The 25834-nt window shown below is 42.2% G+C and overlaps 1 protein-coding gene across 1 annotated transcript; it reads right to left on the bottom strand.

Annotated features, from left to right (window-relative positions):
- Positions 1-18013: 18013 nt before the first annotated feature.
- Positions 18014-23596, bottom strand: LOC140835729 (uncharacterized). The gene is made up of 4 exons (XM_073201135.1): positions 23476-23596; positions 22456-23088; positions 20668-21053; positions 18014-18238 (listed from the first exon to the last, which is right to left on the bottom strand). Exons 1-4 carry the CDS (start codon positions 23594-23596, stop codon positions 18014-18016), a joined length of 1365 nt encoding a protein of 454 aa, XP_073057236.1.
- Positions 23597-25834: the final 2238 nt, after the last annotated feature.

Raw genomic sequence — 25834 nt, 5'->3', positions numbered from 1 at the left:
ATCCTCTGCAGTGTCAGCCCTTCGAACCATCTTGTGCAGAGTCGACCAGGGTAGTTAAAAACACTTTACACTTGATCCGGTCTCCGTAGCAATGCAACATGGCCATATTTTCAAAACAAGCAAGATGCTCCTCGGGGTCAGAACTCCCGTCATAATCTTTAATCTTGGCTGATTTAAAGTGCCCGGGCAGTGGTTCCCGGACAATGACATCAGAAAATGGGTAACCCTTTACAACTTGAGCACCATTCTTAGAAAGAACCTACCCTTCCAAAGCCTCACCTTCTTCCTCAATTCCTCCAACTCCTCTGCCACAGTAGGAGATTTAGAACCTGCACTTGATTCCCTCTCCTCTTCCCTTCTCTTTTCCTCCTGAGGCTGCTCGGGGTGACTGGAGTGATGAGTGGTGGTCTTCTTTGCCATGGCTGTCTTAACAGCATCAGCTACAATTTTGGTCAACTCCTCGGGAGTTAAATGGGTGGTGGGCTGGGACCTTTAGGTGAGGGACCACCTGCACCAGAAAGACGAGTGTTCTCTTCCTGGATCCGAGAAGTTTCTTGATTTGCTCTTCTAGTAGGAGCCATATCAACGCCTTAGAACTCAAATTTCTCACAGACGGTGCCAATGATGCAACCCGGGCGAAAAGGGCAAGTCGGGTCGGGTACTCTACCGGATTTGCTATCCAGATTTTGGAAGAAATATGAGTTGAACGTTTGAACTGAACTTCTTTCCTCACTGAGCAACTTGAGAGATCTGCGAACACGAAAAGAACCACGTGAATGGGCGCCGGAGGGGTGTCCGACGTGACCACTCCGATGCTTAAGTCAGCAGAGAACTCAAACAAGAAAATCAATGTAGCCAAGTGATGGATGTGGGATTGGTGTGGAGAGTGGAGATTAAATAAGCAATAAATGAGAGTATTCAATGTATAAATTAATATCTGAATATAGAGTAAACGCAAGTAAATAACCTGGTATTTATAGTAGAGAATGCAATGAAAACCTCGTTTTTTGTGTTGAGCATTAATTGTAGTAGAGTGGCTGATTATACCCTATTGTTCTGACATGTCAAATCTCATAATAGTCACATCCATCCCACTCGATTTTTACAACCATTTAAGTTATTGTCAGAGATTGGTCGGCTCTGCATACTCTATCAAGTCGGCGCCATTAAATGCTTCACTCGTATCGAGGTGGCTCGGGTAGGATGCTTCTCAGGAAATTATAAGATAGTCCGGGTATCCAATAGGCCGGACATGTGACTTCCCTGGTGTTCCACGGACCGGATCCATACCTCTTCTTCTCCCGGTTGAATCATTTCTATTAAGAAGTCTGTTAATGCTTGGGATTTTATAGCAACTCGAGGTTTATATTCGATGTCATATTCCCCGAGCTCTACAATCCATTTAACCATTCTTCCTGAGACTTCGGCGTGTGTCATGATCCTCCCGATTGGAGAATTGGTAAGGACCACAACGGGATGTGAGAGAAAATAAGGCCTCAGCTTCCGGACAGTCATCACCAAGGCTAGTGCTATTTTTTCCACCTCACTGTATTTCAATTCTACTCCTTGAAGGGCGTGACTGACATAGTATATTGGTTTCTGGTCGGCTCCTTCTTTTCTGACAAGCACAGAACTAACAGTGAACTCAGTGGCAGATAAATAGATCCATAATTTTTCCCCGGGCTCGGGTTTTTCCAGAATAGGCAACTCGGCCAGATGCTTCTTCAAGCCTTGAAAAGCTTTCTCACATTTGTCGTCCCAGTCAATTTTTTGCGCTTTTCTTAGAACTTGGAAAAGGGATAACTCCTATGAGCAGACCGAGAGATGAATCGTGACAAGGCCGCGAGCCTCCCGGTTAATTTTTGCACATCCCGGACAGATTTTGGGGAAGACATGTCCATTATTGCTTTGATTTTTTCGAGGTTCACTACGATTCCCCTATCAGTTACCAAGAAACCCAAAAATTTTCCATTCCTGACTGCCGAACACACATTTGGCCGGGTTGAGCTTTATTCCGTACTGTTTCAAGGTGATGAAGGTCTCGTCTAGATCATCACTAAAGTTTGAGACTTCCCGGGTCTTGATCAAGATGTCGTCATACACTTCAATATTCTGGCATATCTGCTTTTGCAAGACATGGTTCATCAAACGTGGTATGTGGCCCCCACATTCTTCAATCCGAAGGGCATAACACGTAGCAGAACGTGCCCCCGGAGGTGATAAAAATAGCTTTATCTTGATCTTCAAGAGCCAAGGGGATTTGGTGGTACCCTTGATAAGCATCCAAAAAGCTCAATAACTCGCAGCCAGAGATTGAATCCACCAGCTGATTAATCCGAGGGAGTGGATAACCGTCTTTGGGGCAGGATTTATTCAGGTCCCTGAAATCGACGCACATTCTCCACTTCTCGGTGGATTTTGGGACGAGGACCACATTTGAGATCCAAGTAGGGAATTGGACTTCCCTGATGTGACTGGCCCTCAACAGCTCTCCCACTTGCTCTTCGATGACCTTATCTTTTTCAGAGCCAAAGTGCCACTTCTTCTGCTTCACAAGCCGGGATCCCGGGAGGATATTCAATTTATGCTCGGCCACTTGGGGTGAGATCCCGGCTAGTTCTTGTTGAGACTAGGCGAAAACATTATGTTAGATTTTAAACAATATAAGAGATTTACTCGGGAGGACGCGCTGATGTCTCGAGCTACCCAGACGTACTTCCCCGATCAATTTCCACCACTTCTTGCTCCTCTTCTGCAACAAAATGTACTTCCCTCTCTCCAGCCACCTCCTCTTGACTCTTCTTCCCTTTCCCCTCCCTTCTTGCCTTCTTCTGTTCTACTCGGACGGTTTCCCCATAACATCTCCGAGAAGAGGGTTGATCTCCCTTGACTTCCCCGACACGTACTCGTACTGGAAATTTAATTTCGTGGTGATAAGTGGAGGCCACAGCTCTCATCTCATTCATAGCTGGCCTCAACAAGATGATGTTGTACTGAGGAAGGGGCATCCACCACTATAAAGACTGTCATCACAGTTTTCCTCAAGTCTACGGTGCCCAGAGTCAGTGGCGGGGTGATTTCCCCCTCAGAGTACACGGCATGTCCACCAAATCCAAACAGGGCAGTCTCAACCGCCTCTAACTGATAGTCATGCAAATCCATTTGGACCAGTTCCTCTTTAAAGATGACATTGACAGAGCTGTCATTGTCAACAAATACCCTCAACATATCATAATTAGCCACTCGGGCTTGGATGACAAGAGCTTTTTTGTGGGGTAGACTAACTCCCCTGAGATCTTCTGGGCCAAAGCTTATAATTGGCTCATCTCTCCCCTCCCATCAACCTCCAAGCACTCCCTCCTGCTCCTCGCTTTCCGAGCCCGGTTGGAATCGCCATCTGTGGACCCTCCTCAAATCATTTTTATTACTCCTCGGCTCGGGGAAGGGTCCTTCCTTTCAACTTGTCTGCTCATTTCTTCTCGGGAACTCGTTTCCTCCCTTCTGCCTCCACTCGGAATCTCTGTTGACTTCTGGGGAATATTAAGTGGGACGTCTAGACAACCAAGGTTATTGTCTAGACTTATCTTGAGGTGGATGAGATGCTGGCATAGAACGTCTACTGGATTCCTTCCTCAGAGTTCGACACTCATTCGTGTTGTGAGAACACTCTTTGTGAAGGGTGCAGAACCCTCTCTTCTCTGGTCTTGGTGCCCTCGCCATTGGACTGGGAGGTGGGGCTATGTCTGAGCTGTATTCCTGAATTTCTCGATCCCGGGCAATTCCCAGAGGTACATGAGAAAAATGTTGCGGACCGCTTTTCTTGTGAGCTCTCTCCTCGGGCCTCACAACCCGGTCTCCTTTGGTTCTTTTCAAAGCTTCCCTTTTTTGGTTCTGCGCCTCTTCTATATTAATATATTTCTATGCAAGAGATCTTTGAAGTTCCCGGGCAATTTCTTGGTCAAGGATCGGAAAAAATCTCCCTCCCACAATCCTTGCATAAAAGCTGTGACTTTCTTCTCTGGAGCACATGCTGGAACCTCCAGAGATACTAGACTAAATCGATTAATCTAATCTCTCAAGGTTTCATCCTGACCATGCCTTACTTCAAATAGACTGAAGGCAGTCTTCTTGTATTTCTTGCTGCTGCTAAGTTGATGAAAGAATACCTTTTGGAATTCTTCAAAACAATGAATGCTCTGTGGTGCCAGCCCTTCGAACCATCTTTGTGCAGAGTCGAAGGGTAGTTAAAAACACTTTACACTTGATCTGGTCTCTGTAGCAATGCAGCATGGCCATATTTTCAAAACAAGCAAGATGCTCCTCGGGGTCAGAACTCCCGTCATAATCTTTGATCTTGGCTGATTTAAAGTGCCCGGGCAGTGGTTCCTGGACAATGACATCAGAAAATGGTTAACCCTTTACAACTTGAGCACCATTATTAGAAACAACCTGTCCTTCCAAAGCCCTCACCTTCTTCCTCAATTCCTCCAAATCCTCTGCCACAATAGGAAATTTAGAACCTGCACTCGATTCCCTCTCCTCTTCCCTTCTCTCTTCCTCCTGAGGCTGGTCACGTTACTGCTCGGGGTGACTGGAGTGATGAGTGGTGGTCTTCTCTGCCATGGCTGTCTTAACAGCATGAGCTACAATTTTTGTCAACTCCTCGGGAGTTAAATGGATGGTGGGCTGGGGACCTTTAGGTGGGGGACCACCTGCACCAGAAAGACGAGTGTACTCTTCCTGGATCCGGGAAGTTTCTTGATTCGCACTTCCAGTAGGAGCCATATCAACGCCTTAGAACTCAAATTTCCCACAGACGGTGCCAATGATGCAACCGGGCGAAAAGGGGCGAGTCGGGTCGGGTTCTCTGCCGAATTTGCTATCAAGATGTTGAAGGAAATATGAGTTGAATGTTTGAACTGAACTTCTTTCCTCCTTGAGCAACTTGAGAGATCTGTGAACACGAAAAAAACCACGTGAATGGTCGCCGGAGGGGTGTCCGGCGTGACCACTCCGATGCTTAAGTCAGCAAAGAACTCAAACAAGAAAACCAATGTAGCCAAGTGATGGCTGTGGGATTGGTGTCGAGAATAGAGAGTAAATGAGCAATAAATGTGAGTATTCAATGTGTGAATTAATATCTTAATATAGAGTAAATGCAAGTAAATAACCTGATATTTATAGTAGAGAATGCAATGATGACCTCGTTTTTGTGTTGAGCATTAATTGTAGTAGGGCGGCTGATTATACCCTATTGTTCTGACATGTCAAATCTCATAATAGTCACATCCAGCCCACTCGATTTTTTCAACCATTTATGTTATTGTCAGAGATAGGTCGGCTCTACATACTCTATCAAGTCGGCGCCATTAAAAGCTTCACTCGTATCGAGGTGTCTCGGGTAGGATTCTTCTCGGGAAATTATAAGATAGTCCGGGTATCCAATAGGCCGGGCAGGTGACTTCCCTGGTGTTTCACGGACCGGCTCCATACCTCTTCTTCTCCCGGTTGAATCATTTTAATTAAGAAGTCTGTTAATGCTTGGGATTTTATAGCAACTCGAGGTTTATATTCGATGTCATATTCCCCTAACTCTACAGTCCTTTTAACCATTCTTCCTCAGACTTCGGTGTGCGTCATGATCCTCCCGAGTGGAGAATTGGTGAGGACCACAACGGGATGTGAGAGAAAATAAGGCCTCAGCTTCCGGACATTCATCACCAAGGCCAGTGCTATTTTTGCCATCTCACTGTATTTCAATTCTGCTCCTCAAAGGTCGTGACTGACATAGTATATTGGTTTTTGGTCGGCGCCTTCTTCCCTGACAAGCACAGAACTAACAGCGAACTCAGTGGCAGATAAATAGATCCATAATTTTTCCCCGGGCTCGGGTTTTGCCAGAATAGGCAACTCGGCCAGATGTTTCTTCAAGTCTTGAAAAGCTTGCTCACATTTGTCGTCCCAGCCAATTTTTTGCGCTTTTCTTAGAACTTAGAAAAAGGGATAACTCCTATGAGCAGACCGAGAGATGAAGCGTGACAAGGCCGCGATCATCCTAGTTAATTTTTGCACATCCCGAACAGATTGGGGTGAAGACATGTCCATTATTGCTTTGATTTTTTCGAGGTTGACTTCGATTCCCCTATCAGTTACCAGGAAACCCAAAAATTTTCCATTCCTGACCCCATACACACATTTGGCCAGGTTTAGCTTTATTCCATACTGTTTCAAGGTGATGAAGGTCTTGGCTAGATCATCAATAAAGTTGGAGACTTCCCGGGTCTTGATCAAGATGTCGTCCACATACACTTCAATATTCCGACATATCTGCTTTTGGAAGACATGGTTCATCAAACGTTGGGATGTGGCCCCCACATTATTCAATCCGAAGGGCATAACAACGTAGCGGAACGTGCCCCCGGAGGTGATAAAATTGGCTTTATCTTGATCTTCGAGAGCCAAGGGGATTTGGTGGTACCCCTGATAAGCATCCAAAAAGCTCAATAACTTGCAGCCAGAGGTTGAATCCACCAGCTGATCAATCCGAGGGAGTGGATAACAGTCTTTGGGGCAGGATTTATTTAGGTCCCTGAAATCGACGCACATTCTCCACTTCCCGGTGGATTTTGGGACGAGGACCACATTTGAGTGCCAAGTAGGGAATTGGACTTTCCTGATGTGACCGGCCCTCAACATCTCTCCCACTTGCTCTTTGATGACCTTATCTTTTTCAGGGCCAAAGTGCCTCTTCTTCTGCTTCACAGGCGGATCGCGGGAGGATATTCAATTTATGCTCGGCCACTTGGGGTGAGATCCCGGCTAGTTCCTGTTGAGACCAGGCGAAAACACTAATGTTATATTTTAAACAGTTTGAGATATTTACCCGGGTGGACGCGCTGATGTCTCGGGCCACCCAGACGTGCTTTCCCTGCTCAATTTCCACCACTTCTTGCTCGTCTTCTGCAACAAAATGTATTTCCCTCTCTCCGGCCACCTCCTCTTGACTCTTCTTCCCTTTCCCTCTATTCTTGCCTTCTTCTGATCTACCCGAACGCTTTCCCCGTAACATCACCGAGAACAGGGTTGATCTCCCTTGACTTCCCCGACCAGTCCTCATACTGAAAATTTAATTTTTTGGTAATAAGTGGAGGCCACAGCTCTCATCTCATTCATAGCTGGCCTCCTCAAGATGATGTTGTACGAGGACGGGGCATCCACAACTTTTAAGACGGTCATTACAGTTTTCCTCTAGTCGTTGATGCCCAGGGTCAGTGGCAGGGTGATTTCCCCCTCAGGGTACATGACATGTCCACCAAATCCAAACAGGGCAGTCTCAATCGCTTCTAACTGATATACAGGGCAGTCTCAATCGCTTCTAACTGATATTCATGCAAATCCATTTGGATTAGTGCCTCTTTAAAGATGACATTGACAGAGCTGTCATTGTCAACAAATACCCTCAACACATCATAATTAGCCACTCGGGCTTGGATGACAAGAGCTTTTTTGTGGGGTAGACTAACTCCCCAGAGATCTTCTGGGCCAAAGCTTATAATTGGCTCATCTCTCCCCTCCCATCAACCTCCAACACTCCCTCCTGCTCCTCGCTTTCCGAGCCCGGTTGGAATCGCCATCTGTGGACCCTCCTCAAATCATTTTTATTACTCCTCGGCTCGGGGAAGGGTCCTTCCTTTCAACTTGTCTGCTCCTTTCTTCTCGAGAACTCGTTTCCTCCCTTCTGCCTCCACTCGGAATCTCTGTTGACTTCTGGGGAATATTAGGTGGGACGTCTAGACAAACAAGGTTATTGTCTAGACTTATCTTGAGGTGGATGAGATGATGGCATAGAACGTCTACTGGATTCCTTCCTCAGAGTTCGACACTCATTCGTGTTGTGAGAACACTCTTTGTGAAGGGTGCAGAACCCTCTCTTCTCTGGTCTTGGTGCCCTCGCCATTGGACTGGGAGGCGGGGCTATGTCTGAGCTGTATTCCTGAATTTCTCGATCCCAGGCAATTCCCAGAGGTACATGAGAAAAATGTTGCGGACCGCTTTTCTTGTGAGCTCTCTCCTCGGGCCTCACAACCCGGTATCCTTTGGTTCTTTTCAAAGCTTCCCTTTTTTGGTTCTGCGCCTCTTCTATATTAATATATTTATGTGCAAGAGATCTTTGAAGTTCCCGGGCAATTTCTTGGTCAAGGATCGGAAAAAATCTCCCTCCCACAATCCTTGCATAAAAGCTGTGACTTTCTTCTCTGGAGCACATGCTGGAACCTCCAGAGATACTAGACTAAATCGATTAATCTAATCTCTCAAGGTTTCATCCTGACCATGCCTTACTTCAAATAGACTGAAGGCAGTCTTCTTGTATTTCTTGCTGCTGCTAAGTTGATGAAAGAATACCTTTTGGAAGTCTTCAAAACAATGAATGCTCTGCGGTGCCAGCCCTTCGAACCATCTTTGTGCAGAGTCGAAGGGTAGTTAAAAACACTTTACACTTGATCTGGTCTCTGTAGCAATGCAGCATGGCCATATTTTCAAAACAAGCAAGATGCTCCTCGGGGTCAGAACTCCCCTCATGATCTTTGATCTTGGCTGATTTAAAGTGCCCGGGCAGTGGTTCCTGGACAATGACATCAGAAAATGGTTAACCCTTTACAACTTGAGCACCATTCTTAGAAACAACCTGCCCTTCCAAAGCCCTCACCTTCTTCCTCAATTCCTCCAAATCCTCTGCCACAATAGGAAATTTAGAACCTGCACTTGATTCCCTCTCCTCTTCCCTTCTCTCTTCCTCCTGAGGCTGGTCACGTTACTGCTCGGGGTGACTGGAGTGATGAGTGGTGGTCTTCTCTGCCATGGCTATCTTAACAGCATCAGCTACAATTTTTTCAACTCCTCGGGAGTTAAATGGATGGTGGGCTGGGGACCTTTAGGTGGGGGACCACCTGCACCAGAAAGACGAGTGTACTCTTCCTGGATCCGGGAAGTTTCTTGATTCGCTCTTCTAGTAGGAGCCATATCAACGCCTTAGAACTCAAATTTCCCACAGACGGTGCCAATTATGCAACCGGGCGAAAAGGGGCGAGTCGGGTCGGGTTCTCTGTCAAATTTGCTATCAAGATGTTGAAGGAAATATGAGTTGAATGTTTTAACTGAACTTCTTTCCTCCTTGAGAAACTTGAGAGATGTGTAAACACGAAAAGAACCACGTGAATGGGCGCTGGAGGGGTGTCCGGCGTGACCACTCCGATGCTTAAGTCAGCAAAGAACTCAAACAAGAAAACCGATGTAGCCAAGTGATGGCTGTGGGATTGGTGTCGAGAGTAGAGAGTAAATGAGCAATAAATGCGAGTATTCAATGTGTGAATTAATATCTGAATATAGAGTAAACGCAAGTAAATAACCTGGTATTTATAGTAGAGAATGCAATGAAAACCTCGTTTTTTGTGTTGAGCATTAATTGTAGTAGGGCGGCTGATTACACCCTATTGTTCTGACATGTCAAATCTCATAATAGTCACATCCATCCCACTCGATTTTTTCAACCATTTATGTTATTGTCAGAGATAGGTCGGCTCTACATACTCTATCAAGTCGGCGCCATTAAATGCTTCACTCGTATCGAGGTGTCTCGGGTAGGATTCTTCTCGGGAAATTATAAGATAGTCTGGGTATCCAATAGGCGGAGCAGGTGACTTCCCTGGTGTTTCACGGACCGGCTCCATACCTCTTCTTCTCCCGGTTGAATCATTTTAATTAAGAAGTCTGTTAATGCTTGGGATTTTATAACAACTCGAGGTTTTCATATTCCCCTAGCTCTACAGTCCATTTAACCATTCTTCCTCAGACTTCGGTGTGCGTCATGATCCTCCCGAGTGGAGAATTGGTGAGGACCACAACGGGATGTGAGAGAAAATAAGGCCTTAGCTTCCGGACATTCATCACCAAGGCCAGTGCTATTTTTTCCACCTCACTGTATTTCAATTCTGCTCCTCGAAGGTCGTGACTGATATAGTATATTGGTTTTTGGTCGGCGCCTTCTTCCCTGACAAGCACAGAACTAACAGCGAACTCAGTGGTAGATAAATATATCCATAATTTTTCCCCGGGCTCGGGTTTTGCCAGAATAGGCAACTCGGCCAGATGCTTCTTCAAGTCTTGAAAAGCTTGCTCTCATTTGTCGTCCCAGCCAATTTTTTGCGCTTTTCTTAGAACTTAGAAAAAGGGATAACTCCTATGAGCAGACCGAGAGATGAAGCGTGACAAGGCCGCGATCCTCCCAGTTAATTTTTGCACATCTGGACAGATTGGGGAGAAGACATGTCCATTATTGCTTTGATTTTTTCGAGGTTGACTTCGATTCCCCTATCAGTTACCAAGAAACCCAAAAATTTTCCATTCCTGACCCCAGACACACATTTGTCCAGGTTTAGCTTTATACCATACTGTTTCAAGGTGATGAAGGTCTTGGCTAGATCATCAATAAAGTTGGAGACTTCCCGGGTCTTGATCAAGATGTCGTCCACATACACTTCAATATTCCGACATATCTGCTTTTGGAAGACATGGTTCATCAAACGTTGGGATGTGGCCCCCACATTCTTCAATCCGAAGGGCATAACAACGTAGCGGAACGTGCCCCCGGAGGTGATAAAATTGGCTTTATCTTGATCTTCGAGAGCCAAGGGGATTTGGTGGTACCCCTGATAAGCATCCAAAAAGCTCAATAACTTGCAGCCAGAGGTTGAATCCACCAGCTGATCAATCCGAGGGAGCGGATAACAGTCTTTGGGGCATGATTTATTTAGGTCCCTGAAATCGACGCACATTCTCCACTTCCCAGTGGATTTTGGGACGAGGACCACATTTGAGTGCCAAGTAGGGAATTGGACTTTCCTGATGTGACCGGCCCTCAACATCTCTCCCACTTGCTCTTTGATGACCTTATCTTTTTCAGGGCCAAAGTGCCTCTTCTTCTGCTTCACAGGTGGATCGCGGGAGGATATTCAATTTATGCTCGGCCACTTGGGGTGAGATCCCGGCTAGTTCCTGTTGAGACCAGGCGAAAACACTAATGTTAGATTTTAAACAGTTTGAGATATTTACCCGGGTGGACGCGCTGATGTCTCGGGCCACCCGGACGTGCTTTCCCTGCTCAATTTCCACCACTTCTTGCTCGTCTTCTGCAACAAAATGTATTTCCCTCTCTCCGGCCACCTCCTCTTGACTCTTCTTCCCTTTCCCTCTATTCTTGCCTTCTTCTGATCTACCCGAACGCTTTCCCCGTAACATCACCGAGAACAGGGTTGATCTCCCTTGACTTCCCCGACCCGTCCTCATACTGAAAATTTAATTTTTTGGTGATAAGTGGAGGCCACAGCTCTCATCTCATTCATAGCTGGCCTCCTCAAGATGATGTTGTACGAGGACGGGGCATCCACAACTTTTAAGACGGTCATCACAGTTTTCCTCAAGTCGCTGATGCCCAGGGTCAGTGGCAGGGTGATTTCCCCCTCAGGGTACATGACATGTCCACCAAATCCAAACAGGGCAGTCTCAATCGCTTCTAACTGATATACAGGGCAGTCTCAATCGCTTCTAACTGATATTCATGCAAATCCATTTGGACTAGTGCCACTTTAAAGATGACATTGACAGAGCTGTCATTGTCAACAAATACCCTCAACACATCATAATTAGTCACTCGGGCTTGGATGACAAGAGCTTTTTTGTGGGGTAGACAAACTCCCCTGAGATCTTCTGGGCCAAAGCTTATAATTGGCTCATCTCTCCCCTCCCATCAACCTCTAAGCACTCCCTCCTGCTCCTCGCTTTCCGAGCCCGATTGGAATCGCCATCTGTGGACACTCCTCATATCATTTTTATTACTCCTCGGCTCGGGGAAGGGTCCTTCCTTTCAACTTGTCTGCTCCTTTCTTCTCGGGAACTCGTTTCCTCCCTTCTGCCTCCACTCGGAATCTCTGTTGACTTCTGGGGAATATTAGGTGGGACGTCTAGACAACCAAGGTTATTGTCTAGACTTATCTCGAGGAGGATGAGATGCTGGCATAGAACGTCTACTGGATTCCTTTCTCAGAGTTCGACACTCATTCGTGTTGTGAGAATACTCTTTGTGAAGGGTGCAGAACCCTCTCTTCTCTGGTCTTGGTGCCCTCGCCATTGGACTGGGAGGCGGGGCTATGTCTGAGCTGTATTCCTCAGAAAAATGTTAATGACCGCTTTTCTTGTGAGCTCTCTCCTCGGGCCTCGCAACCGGGTCTCCTTTGGTTCTTTTCAAAGCTTCCCTTTTTTGGTTCTGCGCCTTTTCTATATTAATATATTTCTGTGCAAGAGATCTTTGAAATTCCCAGGCAATTTCTTGGTCAAGGATCGGAAAAAATCTCCCTCCCACAATCCTTGCATAAAATCTGTGACTTTCTTCTCTGGAGCACATGCTGGAACCTCCAGAGATACTAGACTAAATCGCTTAATCTAATCTCTCAAAGTTTCATCCTGACCATGCCTTACTTCAAATAGACTGAAGGCAGTCTTCTTGTATTTCTTGCTGCTGCTAAGTTGATGAAAGAATACCTTTTGGAAGTCTTCAAAACAATGAATGCTCTGCGGTGCCAGCCCTTCGAACCATCTTTGTGCAGAGTCGAAGGGTAGTTAAAAACACTTTACACTTGATCTGGTCTCTGTAGCAATGCAGCATGGCCATATTTTCAAAACAAGCAAGATGATCCTCGGGGTCAGAACTCCCGTCATAATCTTTGATCTTGGCTGATTTAAAGTGCCCAGGTAGTGGTTCTCGGACTATGACATCAGAAAATTTGCAACCTTTTACAACTTGAGCACCATTCTTAGAAACAACCTGCCCTTCCAAAGCCTCACCTTCTTCCTTAATTTCTCCAACTCCTCTGCCACAGCAGGAGATTTAGAACATGCACTTGATTCCCTCTCCTCTTCCCTTCTGTCTTCCTCCTGCGGCTGCTCACGTTGCTGCTCGGGGTGACTGGAGTGATGAGTGGTGGTCTTCTTTGCCATGGTTGTCTTAACAGCATCAGCTACAATTTTGGTCAACTTCTCGGGAGTTAAATGGATGGCGGTCTGGGGACCGTTAGGTGGGGGACCACCTGCACCAGAAAGACGAGTGTTCTTTTCCTGGATCCGGGAAGTTTCTTGATTTGCTCTTCTGGTAGGAGCCACATCAACGCCTTAGAACTCAAATTTCCCACAGACGGCACCAATGATGCCAACCGGGCAAAAAGGGGCGAGTCGGGTCGAGTACTCTACCGGATTTGCTATCAAGACGTTGAAGGAAATATGAGTTGAACGTTTGAACTGAACTTCTTTCCTCCCTGTGCAACTTGAGAGATCTGCGAACACGAAAAGAACCACGTGAATGGGCGCCGGAGGGGTGTCTGGCGTGACCACTCCGATGCTTAAGTCAGCAAAGAACTCAAACAAAAAAACCAATGTAGCCAAGTGATGGCTGTGGGATTGGTGTCGAGAGTGGAGAGTAAATGAGCAATAAAATGAGAGTATTCAATGTGTGAATTAATATCTGAATATAGAGTAAATGCAAGTAAATAACCTGGTATTTATAGTAGAGAATGCAATGATGACCTCGTTTTTGTGTTGAGCATTAATTGTAGTAGGGCGGCTGATTATACCCTATTGTTCTGACATGTCAAATCTCATAATAGTCACATCCAGCCCACTCAATTTTTACAACCATTTATGTTATTGTCAGAGATAGTTCGGCTCTGCATACTCTATCAAGTCGGCGCCATTAAATGCTTCACTCGTATCGAGGTGGCTCGGGTAGGATGCTTCTCGGGAAATTATAAGATAGTCCGGGTATCCAATAGGCCGGGCAGGTGACTTCCCTGGTGTTCCACGGACGGACTCCATGGCCCGAGGCATCCCTGGAAGGTTTACCCGGGAATACTCCATTCTCCTGACCCGGGCACTATGCATGGCTCGGGACATCCCGAGGTATCAATGACTTATAACGAAAGACCTATAAAAATCTTGGGTATGCAAGAAAGAAGACTCTGAAACAAAGTCATTCCAATGGTCAAGGTCAAGTAGCTAAATCACTCGGAGGAAGAAGCTTCTCGGGAAACCGAGAGGGAGTTGAGGAGTCGCTAATCGGAGTTATCCAGTAAGTTCTAATTTCGAGGACGAAATTTTATTTAAGGGAGGGAGGAATTTTAAGGTCCAAAATTAATACGACGTAATCCAAGTGAATGCAAATCTAGGGAAAATAGAAAATATCTAATTAATTGATTTTAATTGCTAAATTGAATATCTTGATATTTTTATATGATTCTAAAGTAGTTTTCTACTTGAATGCATTAAAATGTATTTTAAAAAGGTTATTCGAGTTGCGATCGAGCAACGTAAATCGATGGCTGAAAATAGAAAATAATTTTATTAGATAATTGTTTTAATTATTTAAAATAATGTTGATGTTTTTTGTTATTTTTGAAAATAGGGAGTTTTGAGGTGATTTTATATGCCGAGATATAATTTTTATCGGTATTCGATTTTCAAAAAAAATACGAACGTTTTGACAACTCGGCTAATAATTTCACGAACTTTCCTAAACGAAATAATTTTTAAATATACAAATGGGCTTATTGGGCCTAGTATAGCTTTATACTGGGCCCAAGCTTGCACACTTATTATTCATTATATAATATATCCCAAAATCCCTATCCCATCTTTTATCAAATACCCGCCCACACCCCTAAACAATTCACAAGGACCCTTTTTCCTCACAAATAACACACGCACACATGAAGCATCAGCAAGGGAATCTGCTTTTCTCGAGGAATTCAGCCCAAGGTTTTCTCGTCGTTGTTCTTCGAATCATCAATGGATTTTCGTGTATTAAATAGGCAAAGGCACGCCATAATTCTTTCATTTACTCATATATCACACCCTAATAAGTATTTGATTACGTTTGCATGAAAAACTAGTTTCTCTTTTGAATATTTTAATTTTTATGCATTCATGGATGTTTATGGCTTTGAAATTTGCATCAAAACTTGATATTCAATTACATGAAGGGGCTGACATGATTAGGCATCGTTTGTGGAACATTTTTACACAAATTATGAGTCCTAGGATGCAAGGTTTGAGGCAGCACCAAGCTAAGAACAAGATGGAACCGATTATTGCATGTATTATCACCAAGGGTTCGGTTATGAGGACAACCATGCATGGCTTGGCTTTGGCTCGACCTGGGCTGGGCTGTGTTGGCTGGGCTGGGACATTGTTGGGTCAGTAGAGGAGTCCTAGCCACGCTTGGACTCAAGCTAGTCGGATAGGGAAGAGTCCAAGTGAACAAGGACCCTTCTCCAAGCTACCCGAGAGTGACAGCAGCGCAGGAGGACTCGCGGCTGGGGTCATGGGTATAGGCTAGGTCGGTGAGGGTCCTGAGAAGGTTCACGAGGGGCTGGAGTGAGGGCCCGTGCTCCTAATTATTTTTAAATATCAAACAACCATGATTTATTAGAGTAAACAACGAAAACAAGTAAAAAACTTCATTTTAGGCCTATAGAAATTTCGGCATGACCTCCCCGTAAATTTGACGTACCAAAAAATCCAAAACAACACAATAAAACATTTATACTCGAAAATAAAGGCCAATAAAAAAACAAAAATACCAATCGCAAGCAGAGCCAGCCAGGCTCGGCCACACCAAATAAAATCCAACACTCAATAATATAACCATACAAATAAACGAGGCATCTCCTCGGAAAAAGTCTCAATATATAGAATAAATATCTGGGAACTCTCAACTCAAACCTACTAACTGGGCTCCACTAGCAGACGCTCCGCCAACTATATCAGAACCACTTGCATAACCTGATATGGAATCACAAAACAAACCACAGCAACCTCGAGGGACATGGGTCAAACCCCAGTACAAAGATCAAATAAATTACAACATAAATAAATGACATGTAATGAATTCAATGCAATCTCGGGTATCAAACTGGATCCAAAGAAACGATAGCAACAATTGTAGCCACATGTTCCCAGGGTGTGGCGTGTCAAATACGCCCTCGGCCCTGCACATCTGCGTTAGGGGTGTCAATCTGCAGAACTGATCAGCCCTTCCGCTAGTCATCGTCTAAATAACTCATCCAATAGTTAAAGAAATCTCGGAAACAACAGAGTCATGGCCCGATATGAATGCATGCTCAACAATGTATATAAATCCACATATTATTCCAATATATTTTAAAAAAACCACATTTATTTTAAGAAATGAGGAATAATCTTAAAATACACCCAAATAGCACAAAAAGCACATAAACACATAATTCTCTTAAAATCACATCAATTAAATTACACGTCATTATAGACGCTATAAGGAATTGATCAATCTGTACCTTAGCCTTCAAATTAAATCACCACAATAGTTTTTATGAACTCGTGCTCCGTGGCTACATAAACATGTGGCAAATAATTTATTCCATCAAATAAATATTCAACTCTTAGCCAAAAACAAGTTACTAATTCCAGCTTGTACATAATTTCGGTTTTAAGGTCATAACTCAACCAAAACTTAACCAAAACACAATTATCATACATGTCTAGAATCCTAACGCAAAATCCCATATTTCATCAGAAGACATCAGAAAGGAATTCAATCATCGCAACACTGAAAAACGCCCAAAACCAGAAATCATGAGATGCAAGGTCTGTGACAGATCTATATTCGACACGTATGAGTATAAAATTCATAGCTAACTCATCATTGACTCAAATCAATATCCGCCAATTGGAGATGAAATAAAACTCAAAAATCTAAGGTTTCCTAGAAGAAACCATTTCCAGAATCTTAATAGATAAATCTCAGAATTATCAAGAAAATACTACTACATGCATACTTTGAGGACAGAAGTCTGTACTGAGCAGTTTTGAAAATATGAGCATAACTATTTCAATCCTTAATGGAATTTAACGATTTTTATATCAATACAAGGAAAGCACATAGCTCTACAACTCTTATTGGAATCATAAGTTCAGAATCCGAGCACATAAATGTCATAAACTCAAAATACAGTAGTTAATCTACGTAGATCCAACACAAAATTCCCTTTTAACACATTTTGTTAGAAAAATCATATCAAATCTTTTTTTAATTGGAATTCCATTTCATCAGTGGCTACAGAAAGCTTACACATTTAGCTATAAGTTCTATTTGAACTACAAGTCAAGATTCTTTGTGAAAACCACACAAAAAACCCAAAAAGCTTAAGCCAAAACCTGCAACTCGAAAACAGAAACCAATATCTTCTTCCACCGACAAATTTAAACCCTAGCTTAGAGATTACCTTCAAAAGCTTCCCTTGAACTAAAATGGAGCTAGAATCGACATCTTCACACTCTAAAGAACCAAGAAAAATGACAAGCAAGAAGCTGGAAAAAAAATGAAGCAACAGCTCGGCAACTTGAGGAGATGAGCAAGAAAGAGAAGGAGATGGAATTAGAAGAAACGAGAAGATTTAATGAGGAAAATAGATTGGGCTTGGGGAAAATGGGCTTCCTTCTTACACAAAACACACATTTATAAACATACATGAATCCAATGATTTAGTTAGCCCAAAAGCTAGAATGTGACCCGGTTACAACTCCCGTGTGCTTAAAAAAAACTCTGATATGTATTTTAATACCGTCTATTATTTCGATATTTTCTAATACTTATTTTTAACACAAGTATAATTATTTGGCTTAATTATTTTAAATTTAGCACTTTAAAATAATTATTTCTAATTCTTGCCAAATGCTGAATAATTAAATTCGGGTTCTCACATTCTCCCCTTCTAATAAAAGATTTCGTCCACGAAATCTAGCATACACCACTTACACAAAGTGGTTAAAACATTTACCACTAATAATATATAGGAAAATCTGAGTACATGGAGTTATTCATCATATTTTCAAACAAGTGAGACAACTCTTGACGCATTCTAGCTTCTAAATCTCATGTAGCTTCTTCTATCCCATGTCTACTCCACTTCACCAAAACCAAAAGAATCGTCTTGTTCCTAAGTTGCTTCTCTTTGCGATCAAGAATTTGAACTGGATGCTCAACATAACTTAGGGAACTATCTAACTCCACATCCTCGGTACTCAAAACATGAGATGGATCTGGCTCGTACTTCCGCAATATAGATACATGAAACACATCGTGTATCGCAGAAATACTCTGCGGCAAGTCCAAACGATAAGTCAAAGTGCCAATCCTCTCAACAATTGCATACAGACCAATATAACGTGGAGCTAACTTGCTTTACGTCCAAATATCATAGTACCACGAAACAATGATACTTTCAAGAAAACATAATCGTCAACCCGGAACTCTAAAGGCCGACGCCTTTTATTAGCATAACTTGCTTGACGATCCTGGACTGCTTTCATTCTTTTTCTGATCAATTCAACTTTATCTTTCATTTCTTGTACAAACTCTGGTTTAGAAATCTGTCGTTGTCCTACATCTTCGCAACAAATCGGAGATCTACACTTTCTGCCATATAAAGCTTCAAATGGTGCCATACCGATCGTTTTCTGAAAACTATTGTTGTAAGAGAATTCGAACAGAGACAATGATTCTTGTCAACCACCCCTGAAATCCATTACAACTGCTCGTAACATATCCTTTAGAGTGTGGATGGTTCTTTTTGACTGACCATCTATTTGGGGATGATAATCAGTGCTCATGGCCAACTTTGAACCCAAAGCTGATTGCAAACTACTCCAAAATTTCAAAGCAAACCTTGGATCGCGGTCTAATACTATAATGCCCGAGATTTTTATTCTGGTAATCTGTAATTATTGATTTATGATTTGATATGATTATGAAGGATCGCTCCGAGACTTGATTTGAGGTTGCTTGGGAAATTGGATGTGCGAGGGCAGTACCTCTCACGCACATGCGCGACATGATGCGCGCACATGCGCGAAATGGGCAGAAGACCTCGCGCATATGCGCGATGTGAGTGCGCGCATATGCGCGAGTCATACGGGAAGCCAAGTGCAATTCCAGAGAACCTCGCGCATATGCGCGGAAGGAGGGCGCATATGTGCGAGCTGCCGAGAAAGGAAATGCGGAGACCAGTAGGTCTCGGGCATATGTGCCGGGAGAGGTCGCGCATATGCAGGAGACTTGCTGAACCAAGAATGAGCCACATTGTCTCTACATGCAAAATATATATTGCAAAGTTCATTTCCTCCTTCAGAAGTTCCGAGAAAAGGTCGAGGAAGGTTACGAAAAATCCTTACGCCTTTTTATATTTAGATTTGTGATTGTGAAAGATCCGCCCGTCAGAATTTCAACCTGACTTCAGTACCGTGTTCCTATCGACAAGAGCTTCAACTGGACGTAATTTTTACTACATTTTATTATGTTTTGAAAATATGACATTGAAGGAGTCGGATATGATTCATATATGGTGTTTCTGACATAGTAGACATCGTATAATTGAAACCGGATTGAAGAACGGACGTCATTGTGATGATTTTTAGAGTTGAATTGATTGAGATGTGATATCAGATTTGTATCGTTATTGATTTTGAGTTGTGGGAATTGATATCTATTGGTTTGTATTGCTGGGTATACTAAGATTGCGCAGTTATGATATTGAAACAGAATTTGATTGAGTTCTGATTATATCCAGTATTGAATTGAGTTGTATATTGATACGATATCCTGGATATTGTCATTTCCAGATTGAGTATTGACAGGCTTTGAATCCGAGACTTCGACAGAGTCAGATTTATAGAAAGAAAGGTATAAATTAATGTTGATTCGGGATTGCAGAACTCGAGTTAGATTTGACTTGAGTTTCCCTAAATCACATACCTTATTTTATTTCATTGATATCTGCAATTTATGAGATTGATATGTGTGGTCTATTGATTTATAGGCAAAGTATGTATTGAGTCATAGGCTGATTTGTCTAGTCTTTGGCTGATTTACCAAGTCTTCGGCTGAGTCGCCAAGACACTGGACATTTGGTTTATGTCGATGTTGCTTAGGAATTGATTCATTCCTATCGCCTAGATTCGATATATGAGACAATGTCCAGAAACCGGTATCCCTAGATTAGAGATGAGTCGAGTCTGAGATGACGAGTCACGAGTTGATTTACAATGTTATATCATTTCATGTTTTCAGATTTTGATACATGTTATTGATATGTGTTTCATGATTTATATTTGTTTATATGATTGCATGTATACATTATTTATACTGGGATGTATTTCTCACCGGAGTTATCCGGCTGTAGTTGTGTTTGTATGTGTGCATAACAACAGGTGAGACAGGATCGGGAACAAGAAGAGGATGAGAGATTAAGGATTAGCGTGGAGATCCAGAATTAGAAGTAGATTTGATCTTCAGCACTTGATGTAGTTGTTGAAAACTAGATAAGATGAATGTCATTGTACAAGATTTGTACTTTAAGGTTGATATGTATATCAGACTGATTACATTACGTTTCCGCACTTGTATTTTTTTTAAAAAAATTATGTCCCACATTACTTAATTGTTACATTTGGAATTAATAACGATTAAGAAATGAATTAGGTTTGGGTCCCCACAGATACTATTGTTACTGGCACACCATGCAATCTTACCACATGATCAATGTACAATTTAGCCATTTTGTTGTAAGTACAAGTACGGTCATATGGAATAAAATGGGCTGATTTAGACAATCTATCAATAATCACCCAAATTGCATCACAACCAGGATTAGAACGAGGTAGGTATGTCACGAAATCCATAGCAATGTGCTTCCAATTCCATTGCGATACTTCAAGACTATCTAACATAACGCTAGGTCTCATACATTCAGCTTTAACCTGTTGGCAAGTTAAACATTTAGCCACGAAATCAGAAATTTCCTTCTTCATACCTTTCCACCAATAATGAGCTCTCAAAGTATGATACGTCTTTCGATTTCCTAAATGAATACTATGTCGACTACAATGCGCTTCACGTAGTATAGCTTCTTTCAGATCTATAAAATTAGACACCACAAGTCTCCCATTAAAGCGCAAACTACCATCTGAGACAACACTGAACTTATCTGACTGATCTGTTTGAGCCAATTCTTTCAATCTATGAATGTGCGGATCAGTTCTCTGCGCTGCTTGTTATTATATGTGGCTCGACTTTAATAGATGAAACTATAAAGTAATCTCCACTTGTTTGATAAGTCCATCCTGATGTTCTCAAGTGCTCATAGACTTTAGAAATATTCAGAGATGTCAGCATAGCGTTTTGAGCTTTCCTGCTAAGTGCATCTGCAACTAGATTCATTCGCCCTGGTTGAAATTGAATCTCACAATCAAAGTATTTAAGAAACTTCATCTATCGACGTTGTCTCATATTCATGTCGGACTGTGTGAAAATATATTTAAGGCTCTTGTGGTTAGAATAAATTACAAAATATTCACCGTAAATATAATAACACCATATTTTTCACGCAAAAACAATGGCAGCCAATTCTAAAATATGAACGGGATATCGAGTCTCATGTGGCTTCAACTGTTGAGATGCATATGCAATAACTCGCCCATTTGCATTAAAACGCATCCCAGTCCATTCAGATGGGCATCTGTACACACAAGTCTACTTGAGCCTCAAGGTAAAGCTAAAACTTGAGTTGTTGTCAACTTTTCCTTAAAAGTCTGAAAACTTGATTCACATTCTGCAGTCTACACAAAACATCGATCTTTTTGTGTTAATGGGTCATAGGCCTTGCAATTGTGGAAAATATTTTAATAAAATGCCTATAATACCCTGCTAATCCCAGAAAGCAGCGAATCTCAGAAACATTTATTGGTGTTGGCCAGTTAATATCATCTTCGAATTTACTGGGATCAACTGAAACTCCCTGAGCGGATATAACATGTCCCAGAAATACTACTCTGTCCAACCAAAATTCACACTTAGAAAATTTAGCATATAATTGTGATGCTCTGAGTGTATGGAGGACTAGTCTCAAATTTTCTCTATGCTCCTTATTTGATTTTGAATAAATCAAAATGTCATCGATAAAGACAATAACGAATTTGTCTAAAAATTCTCGAAAAACACGGTTCATCAAATCCGTGAAAACCGCTGGAGCATTAGTCAATCCGAAAGCCATGACTAAGAATTTATAATGCCTCTAACGTGTCCGAAATGCAGTTTTAGGAACATCTCCTCTCTAACTCTAAGCTGATGATATCCAAAACGAAGATCGATCTTGGAATACATGGATGTACCCTGCAACTGATCAAACAAGTCATCGATACGCGGTAGAGGATATTTATTCTTCACTGTAGCTTTATTCAATTGCTGATAATAAATACAAATCCTCATCGTCCTGTCCTTCTTCTTTACAAACAATACTGGAGCTCCCCAAGGTGACATACTTGGTCTAATATAACCTTTCTCCAGTAAGTCTCGTAATTGTTCCTTGAGTTCTTTCAACTCCGCTAGAGCCAAACGATACGGTGGTCTAGAAATAGGGTTCGTCCCTGAAATTAACTCAATACTGAAATATATTTTCCTTTTAGGCGGAAAGCCTGAAATTTCATCAGGAAAATCCTTTACCATAGGATTATCTGAAAATTTCAACATTTCTTCCTGTGTGACATCAACTGCATAAATCATGAATCCTTCATTCCCTGCCACTAGCAGTCTAAACATTTCCATCGCTGACACTAATGGAATGCGTGACTGCGAATCATTACCATAAAAGTTCCACTTATTTCCATAATAAGGTCTAAATCCGACAACTCCATGGAAACAATCAATGGTGGCTCGACAATTCGTCGAATTATCAATTCCCAAAATACAGTCGAAGTCAGACATAGATAATTTGATTAGATTAGTTATCATAAGGTTAATATCAAATCTAATCACACAGTTCAGAACTATCTCACGAGACATCAAATACAAACCAGTAGTGGTAGACACATACACTGTATCCAACAACAAGGTAGTAGCTATCTCATGCTCATCGATAAATGCAGCAGACATAAATGAATGAGATGCTCCCGTGTCTATCAATATACGTGCAGGATGATAAAAAATGAAGCATATACCTGCAATGACCCCTCCGAGCGTCTCATGAGCCTGGTCCTGTGTCAAAGCATGCACCCTAGACTACTGAGGTCCTGCAAAGTACTGCTGAGCTAATCCTCTCAGTTGTTGGTAGCTAGTCTGTGGAGTAGATGGTCTAGGAACAGGGGCTCGAGGAAATTGGCTAAACTGTGAAGGTTGATACTTCTGTCTTCCCGCATTAGGAAAAACTCTCGCATAATGTCCCAGTAATCCACATGTATGGAAGTCTCCCTGAACTCCTATGCACTGGGTGGTAGGATTCCTACCTCCACATCTCCCACAAGAATCTCAAACATAACCACTAGATATTCCTCCCCGAGAACTACCTGAACTAGATGAACTGCTGTAAGACTTCTTCTTAAACTGCTTTCCCTTAGCCTTGAATTTCTTCTGCTTCGGTGGCTGGTTTGACTGTGGAGGCTGATAAGGAGGTATGCCCACTGGCATCTGAATGCTACTCCCGGACCCTTGGGAAGTAAAAGATGGAACTTGTTGTGATCGTCCCCAAGTTAACTAGCCTCAATATTCTTTGCCTTCTCTACTACTTCAGCATAGGTAGTTGGTGCTCCAGTCATAATCAAAGTATGTATCGTCCGGTTCAGTCCTTGCATAAAACGCGACAGCTTGGATCGATCACTATTAGAAACATGAGGTACGTAAGCTAGAAGAGCAGAAAATTGAGAGGCATACTCTCCCAATGACATATTTCCCTGAAACAACTGATTGAACTCGGCTTCCTTAGAAAAATAATAAGATGGAGCCGAGTATTCTTGAATAAAATGAGTACGGAATACCTCCCAAGAAATTATCTGACCAGATTCTCGGATTGTTTCCTCTGGGCTTACCACCATAGTTGTGCTCGATCCTTGAGTTGTTAAACAGCTAACTTGAGTCTCAGATCTGGAGTGTACTCCACCAGATTAAATAAATAGTTCATGCTCTTCACCCACGCTGTTGACTTTTCGCTACCTTCATTTCCAAAGAATTTTGAAGGACGCATATCTTGGAATTTAGCAATCACAAACTCCATTTCTCTCATTCTTTGGGTCAGCTGCTGAACTTCACGATCAACTTCAACATTTCTTGAAACACACCTTTCTGGACGAATTGGTGGTTCTTGCTCCACCTCTTCCTCTATATTCACATTTTGATTTGCCCTTCCTCTAGGTCGGCCACGTCTACCTCTGCCAATACCCTCAGTATTTCCTATGTTCTGAGCTTCGGACTCTTGGATAACTTCTTTTCCCTTTCTGTCTCTTCCTCTCGGTGCCATTCTACAAGACACAAGGATAATACCACAAGCAGAAAATAATAGTAAGCACTGAAGTGTTCAAGGAAAGTTAAAACTTAGTCCACTAGGTACAAATAAATGAAGCATCAAACTTACTTCACTACGAGCTCTATCTCAGCCAAGTTAAATAATCATAGCATGCAAATCAAATAAAGAGCAAGTAGTAAATCAAATATGCAATCAATTTATTGTGTCTAAACTCGAGTGTCATAGACTCTAATTCGAGCATACTCCAGTTACTCTCTAATACCAACTGTGAGGGCTCGTGCTCCTGATTATTTTTAAATATCAAAAAACCAGGATTTATTAGCGTAAACATCGAAAACGAGTAAAAAAAATTCATTTTGGGCCTACAGAAATTTCGGCATGACCTCCACGTAAATAGAACATACCAAAAATTCCAAAAGAACACAACAAAACAGTTACACTCGAAAATAGAGTCCAATAAAACAAACAAAAATATCAATCGCAAGCAGAGTCAGCCAGGCTCGGCCACACCAAATAAGATCCAACACTCAATAATACAATCATACAAATACACTAGGCATCTCCTCGGAAAATAACTCAATATATAGTATAAATATCTATGGACTCTATACTCAAACCGACTCATAGGGCTCCACTGGCAGACGCTCCGCCAGCTACATCACCGAGTGACAGGGTTCAAACCCCAGTACGAAGATCAAATAAATTATAGCATAAATAAATGACATGTAATGAAATCAATTCAATGTGATGCATGTAGGGTACCAATAATCTCTGGTATCAAACTGGATCCAAAGAAACGATAGCAACAACTGTGGCCACATGTGCTAGGGGTGTCGCGTGTCAAATACGCCCTCGGCCCTGCACATCTGTGTCAGGGTTGTCAGTCTGCAGAACTGCTCGGCCTTCTGCTAGTCTTCAGAGGTGTGACGCTTAAACTCCCTCGGTTCTGATGTCTAAATAACTAATCCAAGAGTAAACAGAAATCTTGGAAACAACGGAGTCATGGATCTATATGAATGCGTTCTCAACAATGCATATAAATCAACAGATTATTCCAATATATTTAAAAAAAATCACATTTATTTTAAGAAATGAAGAATAATCTTAAAATATACCCAAATATCACAAAGAGAACATAAACACATAATTCTCATAAAATCACATCAACTAAATTACACGTTGTTATAGACGGTGTAAGGAATCGATCAATCTATACCTTAGACTTCAAATTAAATTACCACAATAGTTTATGAACTCCTCGGTGCTTCCTGGCTACTAAAGCCTGTGGCAAATAATTTATTTCAATCAAATAAATATTCAACTCTTAGCCAAAAACAGGTTACTAATTCCAGTTTGTACCTAAGTTCTGTTTTAAGGTCATAACTCAACCAAACTTAACCAAAAAA

Source organism: Primulina eburnea, chromosome 7 (genome assembly GCF_022965805.1).
Source record: "Primulina eburnea isolate SZY01 chromosome 7, ASM2296580v1, whole genome shotgun sequence".
In the NCBI taxonomy this organism is placed as follows: domain Eukaryota; kingdom Viridiplantae; phylum Streptophyta; class Magnoliopsida; order Lamiales; family Gesneriaceae; genus Primulina; species Primulina eburnea.
The sequence above is the reverse complement of the archived record's forward strand: the minus strand, read 5'-3'. Positions and strand labels throughout refer to the sequence as shown.